The sequence below is a fragment of the Pristiophorus japonicus genome, chromosome 4, assembly GCF_044704955.1.
Source record: "Pristiophorus japonicus isolate sPriJap1 chromosome 4, sPriJap1.hap1, whole genome shotgun sequence".
Classification (NCBI taxonomy): domain Eukaryota; kingdom Metazoa; phylum Chordata; class Chondrichthyes; family Pristiophoridae; genus Pristiophorus; species Pristiophorus japonicus.
The window spans coordinates 236,964,948-236,982,619 of NC_091980.1; the positions used below are offsets into that span (position 1 = coordinate 236,964,948).

At 44.7% G+C, this 17,672-nt stretch overlaps 1 protein-coding gene across 1 annotated transcript in view; it reads left to right on the top strand.

Moving 5' to 3' along the window:
- The window catches only part of gch1 (GTP cyclohydrolase 1), a 106,395-nt gene that overhangs the window by 54,876 nt on the left and 33,847 nt on the right, over positions 1–17,672 (top strand). The window contains exons 2-3 of the mRNA XM_070879184.1: positions 1,751–1,860; positions 8,793–8,848. Coding sequence (XP_070735285.1) covers positions 1,751–1,860; positions 8,793–8,848 — 166 coding nt within the window. The remainder of the gene's footprint in view (positions 1–1,750; positions 1,861–8,792; positions 8,849–17,672) is intronic.

Here is a 17,672-nt window from a genome sequence, read left to right on the forward strand (position 1 = left end):
AAGCTCGGCGCCGCCTGCCCCAGAAGAGTTGGCGGGCCCCAGCGAGCCATTGATGGCCCGAGGCTTGGTTGGGGGGCAGGCATTGGGAAGGTCAGCCGCCCGCTGGGGTTCCGAGGGTTGTTTTGGAAAGTTTCTTCCAAGGTTAAAAATGTCCCCAAAGGTTTCCAAGTTGTTTTAAAAGTTTAAGAGTTTAAAAGTATTTCCAAATTATTATTAATTTTTAAGTTACACAGGTTGATTGAAGGTTTAATAAATAGATTAAGAATTGATTAAAAGTTATAGAAAAAGAGTTCTCCAAGATGATAAAAAAATTTTAAGTTTTCCTGAATTGTTTAATATCTTTAAAAGTTGATTAAAAGTTTAAAAATGGAGTCCCTTCGGCCGGTTCAGCACTGGCCCCGGAGTCCCTTCGGCTGGTTGAGCGCCGGCCCAGGGCAGAATGTTTCACAGTACTGCCGCAACATGCCACCCCATCATTTTCCTTGTGGCTGGTGGGCCGGCGGGCGTCGAAGAGTCAGCGGGTCCCGGCGGGCCCTGAAGAGTCAGCGGGCCCCAGGAAAGTCGGCGGGCTCCGGCGAGCCTCGGAAGAGTCGGCGGGCCCAGAATAGCCAGCGGCCCCCGGAGTCCTTTCGGCCCAGGGTAAAAGCGGGCCGGTGCAGGCAAATTTCATCTGCCAAGTGTCTGGCCATTTCACCAATCTGTTTGTCCTCCTAAAGTCTGCTCACTATTTACTATGCTGCCAAGTTTTGTATCATCCATAAACTTTAAGATTGTACTTCCTATACCCAAGTCCGGGTCATTTATATATAAAACAAGAAACGCAATAGTCCTAATTATCCTGGGGGACCCTACTGCATACTTCTGTTCAGTCAGAAAAACATCTGTTCACCAGTACTCTTTGCCTCCTATCCCTTAGCCAATTATGTACAGATTGAACCTCCCTTACGGAAACTTCAGGACCTGGCCTGTTCTGGATAAGGGATTTTTCCGGACGAGGGGTGGTCATATTAAATTGGATGGTACAGGTATTGAGCAAAGGGATATCAGGGCTGGCTGGTTTGGGGCTGGGAGTGCAGCAGAGAGATGGAGGGGGAGAGGGGTGTGGTGGATCGCGAGGTCAGGCCAGTGATTGTGGGAGTCGGCTGTGAGGAAGGACTTCAATTTGTTCATGTTGGAGTTCTGCGCACGCGCCACCTGGTGGCCGGAATGGTTCTTGACGAGGGGTGGTTCTAAGTTACCACTGTCCCTTTAATACCATGTGCTTCTATTTTCCAAATAAGTCTGTTGTAAGAAACTTTATCAAATGTCTTGAAAATCCATATATACAACTTCTGCTGCACTAACATAATCAATCAGGTTAGCCAGACACGATTTTCCGTCAATAAATCTCCGCTGGCTTTCTTTTATTAACCCATGCTTCTTCAAGTGAGAATTAATTTTTTCCTTGACAAAGGTCTCTAGTAGTTTTCCCACTGAAGATTGCCTGACTGGCCTGTATTTACCAGGTTTATCCCTCTCCCCTTTTTTGAACAGGGGTGTAGCATTTGTAATCCTTCAGTGTCCAGCATCACTTCCATATCCAAGGCCGATTGAAGGATTGTGGTTCTGCTATGTTCACCCTAGCTTCCCTCAGCAACCTAGGGTGCAGCCTATCTGCACCACATGACTTGTAGTACTCAGTGTCAAAAAGTGTAGTCAATCTAACATGCTGCGTGCTTTTTTAATATATGACATGTCCTTTCATCTCCAGATATTTTGAATGATGCCATATTTGATGAGGACCATGATGAGATGGTAATAGTGAAGGACATTGACATGTTTTCGATGTGTGAACACCATTTAGTTCCATTTATTGGAAAGGTAAGGAAAGCAAAATCTGCCTTGTGTTGCGTATCTACACCAACTATGTCACATTGTGGTGTGAAACATGCCATGATGTGAACCACAGTTCCTGAGCCTGACTTGTGACTTTTTTGGAGGAACATATACATTAATTTTCATCTAGAGAAATCAGATAATTTACCCCTCGCCATCTTGACTATTTGAAAAGCTCTTGATATTTATTTATTTCAAAGCATTTTGTAGAGTACAAGAAGTGCTTCAGGGCAGATATCACAGAATTAAACCAGATCACAATAGACAGGACCTGATCTAACCTATAAATTAAAGCAGTAAGCTGCAAGAACAGATTACAGGTTCCTGTCATATTTTAACCCTTTAAACTCTGGAAAGGGATGCTTGTTTCTTGTTATAGGCTATAACGCCAGAGGAAAAAATTCAATACCATTTACATTGTTCCATGAACTTTGTCAATATTTAATAGCAAATGGAAACATTTTCTGTTTACTTACTGGTAATGTTGTGCTATCCTTACAAATCTGCCCCCCTTGTTGGACTGAAGGATTAAATTTTGCTTTAGCCGAGCTCATATACCAATTTCATGGGCTCAATTTTCCTGTTACCTGCACCGATTTTTGCCGTGCGCTGCTTTTTTTGGCGTAAATTAAAATCTCCCAGTTTCCCCAAAGTTTCTGCGCCAGCATAACTCAGGTACGATTTTTTTAGGTTAGTTTTTTTTTTGCGTCATGGGAGTGTAACCTGATGTCTGTGCCAGTTTTTCACATTTAAGCAAGTTTGGCCAACTTGAACTGAAGGGATGGGAACCCTTAGACATATAGCAGCTTCAAAAGAAGCCTGGGGGGTAGTGGGGGGTGTTGGTGGACGCTGAGCCCCTGTGTCTGAGCGAGGGAGCAATTCTGTCGGCCGACCCTCGAGCCCAGTGAGATGTTCGGTCAATGGTGGGGTGGTACATTGAAAAAAATGAAAAATTAAAGAATTGCATTAGACTTTGTTGCCCCAAATCTCAGCAAGCATATTGCGCATGAGCAAACCATACTAGGGCGTCGACTTTGGGGAGAGAGAGAGAGAGGAAAGAAGGTTGAAGTCCTTTGTCATGCTGTTTTGAGCTTCTTGCAAAGCTACAATTCAATAACGGTGGCAATATTGACAATGCCATACCTCGTGCAAGCCTTCTGCGTGATGGTGCTGTGGAGGAGAAGATTGATTCGACATCATCACATGAGGAACCTCAGAGAACATAGGATGACGGGTATATCGAGACAGGCATTCTTACCTGCACTTGAGTGATGCAGACTGTGTGAGAAGGCTGCGTTTCCGCAAAGAAGTTGTAACCGAGATCTGTGAGTTAGTAAAAGCAGACCTGCACCGTAGAAGTGTCAGGAGGACTGCTTTGTCAGTTGAAGTAAAGGTTACAGCTGCACTTTCATTTTATGCATCTGGATCATTCCAGGCCACAACTGAGGATGTGTGCGCCATTTCTCAACATGCAACACATATCTGCATTCGGCAGGTGACTGCTGCACCATATGCCTGGAGGAATGACTACATAAAGTTCCTCATGACCGACCAGGCAATGCGTGACATGGCTGTGGGCTTCTCCAGGATTGCTGGCTTCCCAAAGGTACAGGGCTGCATTGATTGTACCCACATCGCCTTCGAGCACCTTTGGAGGATTCCGAGATGTACAGGAACAGTAAAGGCTTCCACTCCATGAATGTGCAGCTCGTCTGTGACGACATGCATCGCATCATGGCAGTTGATGCGAGATACCCTGGGAGCACCCATGATGCTTTCATCCTATACGAGAGCACTATATCTGCCATGTTTCAGCAGCAGCCAAAAGGGCAGAACTGGCTGCTGGGAGACAAAGGGTATGGCCTTGCCACCTGGCTCATGACGCCCCTACGTGTAACCCGGACGGAAGCTGACCGGGAATACAACATGTCACACATTGCAATGCCCAGCATAATTGACAGGACCATTGGCATATCGAAACAACGTTTCTGATGCCTGGACCATTCCGGAGGCTACTTGCAATACTCCCCTGTGATTCTTGGCCAGTTCACTGTTGTGTGCTGCATGCTGCATAACTTAGCCATCATGAGGCAGCAGCAGCTAGTAGTAGAAGACCCACCTGAGAGGAGAGTGGCTGATGATAAGGAGGGACATGCAGGTGACGAGGCGGACGAGGAAGCCATGCAAGTACCTGAACCCGGAGCAGGAAGGCGGGCCGTCGTGCCCCTTTAACGATTGCTTGAGCCTTGCACCAGCAGCTCATCCATGAACGCTTTGCTGCCTGAGGGCTCAGCAACAACTATTCCAAATAGACCCTGTTTACTGTTTGGACCTGTTCGGTAATGCTGTGTTGTGTTGATGGAACAAATAATGGAAATGATTCTGCTTTAGTTCAAAAAATTGTGTTAATAATGGAACAAATAATGGAAATGATTAAGTTATAATTTAAAATATATTCTATTCAAAAGTTTAACACGCTTGTTTGTACATAACTTTAAAGTTTGATACAAGATTATTTTTTATTAAAGTTTTCAGTTAAGATTACTTACACACTTTAAGATCACTTAAAAACTTTAAGATCACTTACAAACTTTAAACTTGTAAATTTACAAAAACTTTTAATTTGAGAACAGTTACAACAGTAACAACAACAACAGCAGCGAAGAAAGGCTGCACCCATCTCTCCTCCACCTTATTCTAAGACCGCCCACTGCACTTGGTCTTGGTGACTTCACCTCTGATTGCAGGCGGTGGTGCAGCGTTTGTTGGGTTGGTACCAAGCTTATTCTTTCGAGCATCTCGGGTAATGCGTATTTCTTGATGGGGGGGACGTGGGCAGGCGGTAATGTGGAAGGCCCGGCTTGGGCCTATTCAGAGGCTGGTCTGGGAATTGGAGTTGGAGTAGCAGTTGATTCCGTCAATGGTCGCAGGTTCTGGGCGTGTTCCCTTATTGCACCAGCTAACTCCGACATTCCCTCCCTCATGTGCCTCGACAGTGTCTCAACTACATGCAGCATTCCCTCCCTCATGTTCACCGACTGTTGGGATAAAAAGAAGATTTCTTCAAGGTGGATCCCCTGAAATAAGGGATCGACACCCACCGTATAGCGACCACGGAATCACTCAAGACGAAACCTCGGTTCAACCGATCTTTATCCAAGCAATATGCAGGGGAAGAGTTCCGATGAACCTTCATAGAACAATGGTTTCACCCACAGTTGCACAGTTTCCGAGGTGTGCGACCCTCCTGCAAAACCTTCTACGACCACCAGTTGGTTTACAGCTGATTTTCGAAGCTATATTGATTCGATAACCCTCATCAGACTGGCTGCTGAGTTGTTTCACAACCTCTCCATCTTGTGGGCCGATCTCAGCCTTTTAGAATGTGTTGTTCCACAGTCTTAACCTTGGTCTGGCGTTTCCAGCTTGGTCTGCTGTTTTAAAGATAAACACACAGGTAAAGCTATTCCCTTATAACCTGATTCCATGACATTCCCTTATTTGGGTCTTGAATGTGTAAAGTTTTCATTTTACGTTATTCAGCCATTTTCTATCATTTATAAGTGAGTTTTACATACAATCTGTCAATAGGCGATATCTTACAATCCCTACCTTGAGGTGGAGGCACATCCGACTCCTCACAACCCTCTAATACTGATAAGCACTTTAATCTTGACCATTTTACGTGTCCGATCAATTCACTGCCTTCAGTACTCACTTTAGTGAACATTTGTTTATACTTTTTATCCCCTTACACCAACATTGTCTCCACTACCTGCAACATTCCCTCCCTCTTGTTCGGTGACAGTGTATCAGCTGCCTGTGAGGTTCCCTCCCTCATGTAACCGGACAGTGTTCCCATTTCTCGTGAGAGTATTGTTACTTCTCCCGACCGTCCCTCATCATCCACCCCGCTGATGGTGTCCAAGAGTAATGGCATATGGCCAATGCTCTCCACACTCATTGCCATCACCTGAACCACATCTGTTAGATCCTGTACCTCAGGAGAGTGCTGTCAATCGCTCCTTCCCCTCCTCACCCTGGCTATGGCACGCTACATCCCACTGGGACCCGCAGCCGCGGACTGTGCAAAACAAAGAATGTCCCAACACTCGTACCCCTCAGGAAATGGCCTGGCACCTCAATGGGCGGCACCTGCAGCTCCTCCAGAGTGAGTACAACAGTGGGGGCTTCATCCTCCTCCCCTCCCCCTTTCCCTCACCCCTATGCTCTTGGTCTAGAAGGTGGGATTGGAAGATGGTCTCCTCTTCAGGCTCGTCCTTGTCGGAATCATCTTCTGCATTGGCTTCAGCTTGTCAGGGTTGGCCTCAAGTTATGCAAAATATAACAAAACAGACACATGGTTAGTAGCAGAGGAGGCGACAGGATGGCATGAGTAGGCTCACACAGCGCAGGCAGCAGGCTCATTTGAAGAACCACGATGAATAGTAGCATATTGCATCAACCAAAGCGTAGCTGACCGGAGACATCCCCATGAACTGAAGAACAGCTAGCCCATGCAGTACTTGACTTTTAGTAAAGCCAGAATGTGGAATTTGCAGGACTTACCCTCTCCCTCGAGTGTGGGCCCTCTGCAAAGATGAAGATATAACTTTTTAAGAGAGGATGTCTTTCTGCTGGGTGGGACGTATACAGATGGTCACATTTACAATTGCAATTCCAGTGAATAAATGAAAATATTACTTACACTAACTACTTGACCAAGGTCCTGCCACTTCTTTTTACACTGGCCTCCAGACCTCGGGGTAGTCACCATTGTACAGTAATCTTTAGCAAGTTGGTTCCTGTGTTTCTTAATTTCTTTTGGTGAAACTTTTATGTGACCTCTGCTGGTGTTCAGCTCATGCCACCTGGCCTCAATTACAATAACTAGAGCCTCCACTTCCTCTTGTGAGCAATTCTTGGTCCTTGAGTCATGTTGCATATTGCAGCTTCGATTTTTCCACTGAGAATTAAAGTTCTCATACAGCACTCAAAGTTCTCACACACAGCTGGCTCTTTAAAAATGACCGACTGCAGACCGGGAGGTGTACTGGGCATGTCACCTAAAAAACAACATTTATTTTCCCGCGCATGCGCAGAAGGTGGGACATCATTTTCTCGGCACAGACATTAGGCTCCACTCCCCAGGTTTTGATTTTCATGCATTGAATGCAATTATTTGCTCTCTCTCGGAATAATATTTTGTATTGGACCATACACGTGGGCAGTTCTGTCTTGATGAGTTTATGTGCATTCTTTTGAAATTGATTTGGGTAAAATGGATTAGTTGCCTGCAATGTTCCTAGCTGAAGATTAATACTATTTTTAAATACAAATTATACAGCCACTTTGTTCATAAAATGTGTGATTTTCTTCGATTTAAAAAAAAAGGTTTGATGGAAAATCAATAATACTGTCACATTTAACTCAGGATAGGTCAGTCAATTTAAAGAGTTCAACTAGTCTCATTCGTTATTCAACCAGCTTATGCTTGATTTTCCTCCAGACAATAGACAAGCAATTATGTTGCTGAAGTGGAAGTATACAATAATCAAAGAATAGTTCAACACGAAGCGAGATTCTAGTGGTTCACTTCATTGCACTGTTCTCCGTGCTACTCACTTTAATTATGAATAGCTGTTATTTCTCATTCCTTAAATAAATTGTAGTTCACAAGAGATGCTCCCATGTAAAGTTACCGTAACTTTCTGAACCTGGGTTGTTGAAGCCGGTTCTTAAGCTAAGCAAAAGCTCCTGGCTTGGTCTTTGGCACATCAGTACTATTTCTTTAGGTCCTTCTATGTTTGCAGCAACCACAGGGTCAAAGTTTAAGAAATGTGCTTTCAATATAGTTGCCTGCAGCTGTACCCTGTTGTTATGTCATCTAACATTAACAAAAATGATAGAAAATGGAGAATATGGTACAAGTAATGCAATGAAATAAATGACTTTATCATTAGGGGTTGATTTTCCCTTTTTTAAAAAATGTTAAACTTCCTTGGGCAAAGATTAATCCCTCTACAGTGCAAACAAATCTACGTGTCCGTTTCCTCAATTATATATTCTGTTCACAATCCATAGTTACTAATATAATCTGTTAAACATAAGATTCTTTGTCTTGAAACTGTCTCCTTTTTTTCAGGTTTCAATTGGTTATTTACCAAACAGAAAAGTTATAGGAGTGAGCAAGTTAGCCAGGTAACTCAGCTCAAGTGCCTGCGAGAGAGACAGATACAACAGATGGGAGTTGGTAGACATTGTAGTTTCAGTTGGGTGCTCACCATTTCAGTCAGACTGAATTGAAGCTGGCACCCAATGAAACAAAGGCTGCATTTCTCCTATGGTTGTTATCTGTGGCAATACCCTAAGTCTTTGGTTAGACAGAAGATAGAAAACTAATACTAAATCTACTGCAATATGGTACATGCGTACCTATAATTTTTTTTAATGAAACAAAATTTGATCACTTTTTAATACAGAATATTATGATTTATCGGTGTGCTCAAAATGTACCCATATGACCATATGTCATTGCCCTAGATACGCATGACCATTTTTTTTACTGGAATCCTTTTGTAATGAATGTTTTGCCAAAGACTTGTGATATACAGCACTGGCTGCTAAGAGCTTTAGGAAATCAGAGTTCTGTGTAGTTTAGTTCATTGGCTTGTAATTGAATGAGCAGTTTTCCCTTAAGCCGTGTTACTCACAGCTTGCTATTTATTCCAGAAGGCTGCTTATGATTGCATGGTCATCCCATTGCACACATTTGGCCTCATACTGATTCGGGACCCATCAGAAAATGTCAGCGTCTCTCTTGTCTACGAATACTTCAATTTTGACCTTGCTGAGAAAGTTCTCGGTCCCTTCTGTGTGTGGTCAGGTGTAGTCAATGTTTTCTTTCCATCCTGTAGGTACATATAGGTTATCTACCTGAAAAACGTCTCCTTGGTCTCAGCAAGCTAGCCAGGTAAGTACTGATTGGCTATGACTGAGGGTCAATTAGGCCACAGTTACTCCAAATCAATGACTTACAACTTTGCTTTACTATTTTCATTTTTAATCTTACATTGTTATACCTGTAGTATTAAAATTTTGCTGAAGAAATTGGAACAAAATAAATATTAAAAATGTCAGCCAGAAATTTGATATTTTATGCAAAGTGTTAAAGAACATATTGCTCATGAGTCATAATTAAAAATAGATATATTTAGGATTAAGCAGATAATTGTTTTAGATTCATGCCACATATAGATATCTCTCTCATCTTTCTCACAATGAGAAGGAAAGGCTGTAAGAGAAGGGATAACCATCTGTGGCTAACTAAGGAAATAAGGGATGGTATCAAATTGAAAACAAGGGCATACAATGTGGACAAGACTGGTGGGAGGCCAGATGATTGGGAAACTTTTAAAAGCCAGCAAAGAACAACTAAAAAACTAATGAGAGGGAAGATAGATTATGAAAGGAAATTAGCACGAAATATAAAAACAGAGAGTAAGAGTTTCTACAGGCACATAAAAAGGAAAAGAGTGACTAAAGTAAATGTTGATCCCCTAGAGGATGAGACTGGGGAATTAATAATGGAGAAAAGGGAAAAGGCAGAGACTTTGAACAAATATTTTGTATCGGTCTTCACAGTAGAAGACACTAAAAACATCCCAATCGGGGATAATCAAGGGGCTATAGGGAGGAAGGAACTTAATGCAATCACTATCACTAAAGAAGTAGTACTCGGTATATTAATGGGACTAAAAGCAGACAAGTCCCTTGGACCTGATGGCTTGCATCCTAGGGTCCTAAAAGAAGTGGTGCAGAGATAGTAATCTACCAAAATTCCTTGGATTCTAGGGAAGTCCCAGTGGATTGGAAAACCGCAAATGTAATGCCCCTATTTAAAAAAGGAAGCAGACAGAAAGCAGGAAACTATAGACCGGTTAGCCTAACATCTGTCATTGGGAAAATGCTGGAGTCCATTATTAAGGCAGCAATAACAAGACATTTTGAAAAGCATAATTTAATCAAGCAGAGTCAGCATGGTTTTATGAAAGGGAAATCATGTTTAACAAATTTGCTGGAGTTCTTCGACGATGTAACGAGTAGGGTGGATAAGGGGGAACCAGTGCATGTGGTGCATTTGGATTTCCAGAAGGCATTCGATAAGGTGCCACATAAAAGGTTGCCGAGACATGCAGAAATCAAGCGCAGGCATTGGAAGGAGCGTGCGGCAAACCAGGCTCCCCTCCTACCCTTCCCCTCAACCACAGTCTGTCCCACCTGTGACAGAGACTGTGGTTCTCATATTGGACTGTACAGCCGTCTAAGAACTCATGCTAAGAGTGGAAGCCAGTCTTCCTCGATTCTGAGGGACTGCCTATGATGAAGATGGTGATGATGACATAAAAGGTTACTGCACAAGATAAAAGTTCACGGGGTTGGGGTAATATATTAGCATGGATTGAGGGTTGGCTAACTAACAGAAAACAGAGAGTCAGGATAGACGGGTCAATTTTTGGTTGGCAAACAGTAACTAGTGGGGTGCTGCAGGGATCGGTGCTGGGTCCTCAACTATTTACAATCTATATTAATGACTTGGATGAAGAGACTGAGTGTAATGTAGCCAAGTTTGCTAAGTGAATGGGCAAAAATTTGGCAGATGGAGTATAATGCAGAAAATGTGAGGTTATCCATTTAACAGAAACAATAGAAAAGCAGATTATAATTTACATGGAGAAAAATTGCAAAGTGCTCAGTACAGAGGGACCTGGGGGGGTCCTTGTGCATGAAACACAAAATGTTAGTATGCAGGTACAGCAAGTAATCAGGAAGGCAAATGGAATGTTGGCCTTTAGTGGAAGAGGGATAGAGTATAAAAGCAGAGAACTCCTGCTACAACTGTACAGGGTATTGGTGAGGCCACACCTGGAGTACTGCGTGCAGTTTTGGTCTTCGTATTTAAGGAAGGATATATTTGCACTGGAGGCTGTTCAGAGAAGGTTCACTAGGTTGATTCTGGAGATGAAGGGGTTCAGTAGGTTAGGTCTATACTTTTTACACTCATAATAAGTGGTCAGACTGAGTACTGTGTGTAATGAGCAAGTGTGACCTTAGCTCCTTTATTAAGGTTCCAGAGTGCAGGTACCTCGTGGGTGGCATGCTTATATATTGTGCTCCCAAGGGATGCTGGGATCCCTTGGGACTCCAACAGGTAGGCCCTCTGGTGGTCAGGTGTGATGCAGGTTACAAGGGGTTAAATACATAACATCGCTTCCTCCGTGAAGTCAACAGTAAATTTATTTACAAGGTGAGACGATCTGGGGCTTTGTGTTCCCTTGTCGATCGTCTCGGTACAAATGCTGGTGTGGGTGGGTTGGTCAGTTCTTCACTGGGTTGTTGGGCAGCCGGCCTTGCCGGGCTGCTGGGGATGATGAGTTCAGTTTCGTGGTCAACTGTGATGTCAGTTGCCACTTGTGTATGTGTTGGAGGGTCAAAGTTGGTGGTGTCCTCTTCAGGTTGTTCGTAGCTGTTGGTGAACCGCAATTTGATTTGGTCCAAATGTTTTCTGTGCATTTGTTCATTGGTCAGTTTGACCTGAAATACCCTACTCCCCTCTTTGGCTGTGACCATGCCAGCGAGCCATTTGAGACCATGTCCATAATTGAGCACAAATACAGGATCATTGATCTCAATATCGCGTGACAAATTTACGCGGTCATGGTACACATTTTGTTCACGCTGCTCGTCCTCCACGTGATCATGGAGATCAGGGTGGACCAGAAAGAGCCTTGTTTTCAGCGCCCTCTTTATGAGCAGCTCAGCTGGGGGAATCCCAGTGAGTGAGTGGGGTCTGGTGCAGTAGCTGAGCAGTATTCGGGACAACCGGGTCTGCAGGGAGCCTTCCGACATGCGTTTCAAGCTTTGCTTGATGGTCTGAACTGCCCGTTGTGCCTAGCTGTTGGATGCGGGCTTGAACGGGGAAGATATGACATGTTTGATCCTGTTGCGGGTCATGAATTCTTTGAATTCAGCACTGGTGAAGCACGGCCCATTGTCACTGACTAGGACATCGGGCAAGCCGTGCGTGACAACCATAGCTCGTAGGCTTTCAATGGTGGCCGTGGATGTACTTACAGACATTATTGAACATTCAATCCACTTTGAGTAAGCGTCCATGACAACCAAAAACATTTTTCCTAGGAATGGGCCCGCACAGTCTACATGGATCCTTGACAAGGGTTTGGAGGGCCAGGACCACAAACTTAGCAGTGCCTCTCTGGGTGCATTGCTCAACTGAGAGCAAGTGTTGCACTGGCGCACACATGACTCTAAATCTGAGTCAATGCCACACCACCACACGTGAGATCTGGCTATGGCTTTCATCATTACGATGCCTGGGTGGGTGCTGTGCAGTTCACAAATAAATGTGTCTCTGCCTTTCTTGGGCAAGACCACACGATTGCCCCACAAAAGACAGTCCGCCTGCAGGGACAGCTCATCTTTGCGACTGTGGAGTGGCTTAATCGCTTCCTGCATCACCACTGGGACACTGGACCAGCACTCGTGGAGGACACAGTTTTTTTTACCAAGGACAGTAAAGGATCCTGGCTGGTCCAGGTCCTGATCTGGCGGGCCATAACGGGGGATTTCCCATTCTCTAATGCCTCCATGATCATGAGCAAATCCGCTGGCTGTGCCATTTCCACCCCGGTGGTGGGCAATGGTAGCCGACTGAGAGCATCTGCGCAGTTCTCTGTACTCGGTCTGTGGCGGATTACATAGTTGTATGCCAACAGCGTGAGCGCCTATCTTTGGATGCGGGCAGAGGCATTGGTATTAATCCCTTTGCTCTCTGAGAATAGCGATTATGTGAGGCTTGTGGTCAGTTTCAAGCTCGAACTTGAGGCCAAATAAGTACTGGTGCATTTTTTTTATCCCGTAAACACATGCCAGAGCCTCTTTTTCAACCATGCTGAAGGCCCTTTCGGCCTTGGACAAACTCCTGGCTGCATACGCAACAGGTTGCAAAATTCACGATTCATTAGCCCGACCCCTATGACGACACATCACAAGCTAACACCAATCGTTTACATGGGTTATACAGGACAAGCAGTTTGTTAGAACACAATAAGGTTCTGGCTTTCTTAAAGGCAGCCTCTTGTGAATTCCCCCATACCCAGTCGTCTCCCTTGCGCAGTAGCGCATGTAGGGGTTCTAGCAGGGTGCTTAACCCAGGTCGGAAATTATTGAAGTAGTAAAGGAGTCCTAGGAACGACCGCAGCTGCATCACGTTCTGTGGTCGTGACGCGTTCTTGATGGCCTCCGTCTTGGCGTCGATAGGTCTGATGCCATCTGCTGCGATTCTCCTTCCTGTACCAGGAAAACATACTTCGAGCGTTTCAACCTGAGCCCCACGCGATCCAACCAACTAAGAACCTCCTCCAGATTCTTCAAGTGCTCCAAGGTGTCCTGACCTGTAACCAATATGTCGTCCTGGAAGACCACTGTGCAAGTAACCGACTTTAGCAGGCTGTCCATGTTCCGTTGGAAGATCGCCGCGGCCGACCGAATCCCGAACAGGCAACTGTTGTAGATAAACAGACCTTTGTGTGTGTTGATGCAGGTGAGGCCTTTCGAAGACTTCTCCAGCTCCTCCGTCATATAGGCCGAGGTCAGGTCCAGCTTGGTGAACGTCTTCCCTCCAGCCAGGGTCGCGAATAGGTCGTCTGCCTTGGGTATCGGGTACTGATCCTGCAGCGAAAAACGGTTAATCGTTACTTTATAGTCCCCGCAAATTCTAACCGTACCGTCCTCCTTGAGTACTGGAACAATCGCACTGGCCCAGTCATTGAATTCCACCGGCGCGATGATGCCTTCACGTTGCAGCCTCTCCAGCTCGATTTCCACTTTTTCACGCTTCATGTACGGTACCGCCCGAGCCTTGAGGTGAATGGATCGCGTACCAGGAACCAAATGGATCTGCACTTTCGCCCCCGAAAAGCTTCCAATGCCTGGCTCAAATAACGAAGGGAACTTGCTTATAACCTGGGTACATGCGGTGTCATCGACGGACAAAAGCGCTTGGATGTCGTCCCAGTTCCAGCAGATTTTCCCCAGCCAGCTTCTGTCAAGGAATCCACAGCGGGAATTCGTGTACTGCTCTATCATAGGAGACTTGACTTCAGCTCTGCCAATTACAGGGATTAGTTCCTTGGTGTAAATCCTTAGTTTGGTGTGAATGGGCTGAGCATGGGCCTGTGTGCCGCCTTTCCCCACAGCCTGTCGAAGGCCGTTTTACTCATTATGGACTGACTTGCCCCCATGTCCAGCTCCATAGATACTGGAATACCGTTCAGTTCAACTTTCAACATTATTGGTGGGCATTTTGTCGTGAACGTGTGTACCCCATACACCTCTACCTCCTCCGTACGAGTTTCCAAATCAGACTGATCCACTGTGGATTGATCTTCCTCTGCAACATGGTGGTTTGCAAGATTTGCAGCTCGCCTGCACATTCGTTGGAGGTATCCCATTGTTCTGCAGTCATTGTACGCATAGTGCTTAAAGCAGCATTGTTGGGGCTGATGATCACCTCCGCAGCGCCAACAGGGTGTTAACTGCCTCACATTAACAGATGATGGCGGACTCTGGGACAATTGAGGTCGGGCCACAGCAGCCGGCGTGTACGTTCTGCCATGGACATTTCTACTCAAAACCGACATTACTTTATGCACAGTACTGGCTGAAACTTCTTTGTTCTGTGAAATCTGCTTGATGTTGTCGCTGGTGGAGATAAATACCTGGGCTATCGTTATGGCTTTACTCAGAGTTGGAATTTCTACAGTCAACAGTTTGCGAAGGATTGTCTCATGTCCGATGCCCAGTGCAACAAAGTCTCTGAACATTTGTTCTAGGAATCCCTCAAACTCACAATGTCCTCCAAGGCGCCTTAGTTCGGCATCGTAGCTCACCATTTCCTGATCCTCCGATCGTTGACACGTCTAGAACCGATATCTCGCCATCAAAACGCTTTCCTTAGGATTTAGGTGCTCCCGGACCAGCGTACACAGTTCTTCGTAGGATTTCTCTATTGGCTTTGCCGGGGTCAGGAGATTCTTCATGAGGCCATAGGTTGTTGCCCCACAGACAGTTAGGAGGATCGCCCTTCGTTTGGTTGTGTTCTCGTCCCCTTCCAGCTCGTTGGCCACGAAGTATTGGTCGAGTCTCTCCATGAAGGCCTCCCAATCGTCCCCTTCTGAGAACTTCTCCAGGATGCCGACTGTTCTTTGCATTTTCACGCGGTTGTTCGTTACCTCATCGCCAATTGTTACACTCATAATAAATGGTCAGACTGAGTACTGTGTGTAATGAGTAAGTGTGACCTTAGCTCCTTTATTAAGGTTCCAGAGTGCAGCTACCTCGTGGGTGGCTTGCTTATATACTTTGCTCCCAAGGGATGCTGGGATCCCATGGGACTCCAACAGGTAGGCCCTCTGGTGGTCAGGTGTGATGCAGGTTACAAGAGGTTAAATACATAACAATACTCATTGGAGTTTTTGAAGAATGAGAGGTGATCTTATCGAAACATATAAGATAATGAGAGAGCTGGACAAGTTGGATGCAGAGAGGATATTTCCACTCATAGGGAAACTAAAACTAGGAGGCATAGTCTCAAAATAAGGGGCCGCCCATTTAAAACTGAGATGAGGAGACATTTCTTCTCTGAGGCTTGTAAATCTGTGCAATTCTCTGCCCCAGAGAATTGTGGAGGTTGGGTCATTGAATATATTTAAGGCGGAGATAGACAGATTTTTGAGCGATAAGGGAATAAAGGGTTATGGGGAACGGGCAGGGAAGTGGAGCTGAGCCCAGGATCAGATCAGCCATGATCTTATTAAATGGCGGAGCAGGCTCCAAGAGTCAAATGGCCTACTCCTGCTCCTATTTCTTGTGTTCTCTGAACAGCTATCTTGGCACAGTTTTATTCTGAGCAAGTTATTTATAGATGGTCAGAATCTTCTCCTACTATATTTGCCCTTCAAGGAAAGAAAGAATAAAATAAAATAATGAACAAACTCATGTTCTGCTTTCTTTCTGTTATTATTAATCAATTATTGGTGCAGTCATGTATTACTGGATTCATAATTTAAACTTGTTCACCTGGGAGTTTCTGTAGGTATATAAAAAGGAAAAGAGTGGCTAGAGTAAATGTTGGTCCCTTAGAGGACGAGACTAGGGAATTATTAATGGGGAACATGGAGATGGCAGAAACTCTGAACAAATATTTTGTATCTTTACGGTAGAGGACAATAACAATATTCCAACAGTGGATTGTCAAGGGGCTATAGTGGGGGAGGAACTTATCACAATCACCTAAGGAGCTGGAACTCAGTAAAATAATGGGACTAAAGGCAGATAAATCCCCTGGACCTGATGCTTGCATCCTAGGATCTTAAGAGAAATAGCAGCAGGGATAGTGGATGCATTGGTTGTAATTTACTAAAATTCCCTGGATTCTAGGGAGGTCCCAGCAGATGGGAAAACTGCAAATGTAGCGCCCCTATTTAAAAAAGGAGGCAGACAAAAAGCAGGAAACTATAGACCAGTTAGCCTAACATCTGTGGTTAGGAAGATGTTGGAGTCCATTATTAAAGAAGCAGTAGCAGGACATTTGGAAAAGCAAAATTCAATCAGGCAGAGTCAGCATGGATTTATGAAGGGGAAGTCATGTTTGATAAATTTGCTAGAATTCGTTGAGGATGTAACCAGTGGATGTGGTGTATTTGGACTTCCAGAAGGCATTTGGCAAGGTGCCACATAAAAGGTTACTGCACAAGATAAAAGTTCACAGGGTTGGGGGTAATATATTAGCATGGATAGAGGATTGGCTAACCAGCAGAAAACAGAGAATCAAGATAAATGTTTCATTCTCGGGTTGGCAATCAGTAACCAGTGGGGTGGCGCAGGGATCAGTGCTGGGACCCCAACTATTTACAATCTATTAACGACTTGGAGGAAGGGACCGAGTGTAACGTAGCCCAGTTTGCCAACGATACAAAGATAGGAGGAAAAGCAATATGTGAGGAGAACACAAAAAATCTGCAAAAGGACATAGACAGGCTAAGTGAGTGGGCAAAAATTTGGCAGATGGAGTATAATGTTGGAAAGTGTGAGGTCATGCTCTTTGGCAGAAAAAAAATCAAAGAGCAAGTTATTATTTAAATGGAGAAAGGTTGCAAAGTCAGCAGGACCTGGGGGTACTTTTGCATGAAACACAAAAGGTTAGCATGCAGGTACAGCAAGTGATCAGGAAGGCCAATGGAATCTTGGCCTTTAGAAACATAGAAACATAGAAAATAGGTGCAGGAGCAGGCCATTCAGCCCTTCTAGCCTGCACCGCCATTTAATGAGTTCATGGCTGAACATGAAACTTCAGTACCCCATTCCTGCTTTCTCGCCATACCCCTTGATCCCCCGAGTAGTAAGGACTTCATCTAACTCCCTTTTGAATATATTTAGTGAATTGGCCCCAACCACTTTCTGTGGCAGAGAATTCCACAGGTTCACCACTCTCTGGGTGAAGAAGTCTCTCCTCATCTCGGTCCTAAATGGCTTACCCCTTATCCTTAGACTGTGACCCTGGTTCTGGACTTCCCCAACATTGGGAACATTCTTCCTGCATCTAACCTGTCCAAACCCGTCAGGATTTTAAACGTTTCTATGAGGTCCCCTCTCATTCTTCTGAACTCCAGTGAATACAAGATATATAAGGGGATGGAGTATAAAAGCAGGGAAGT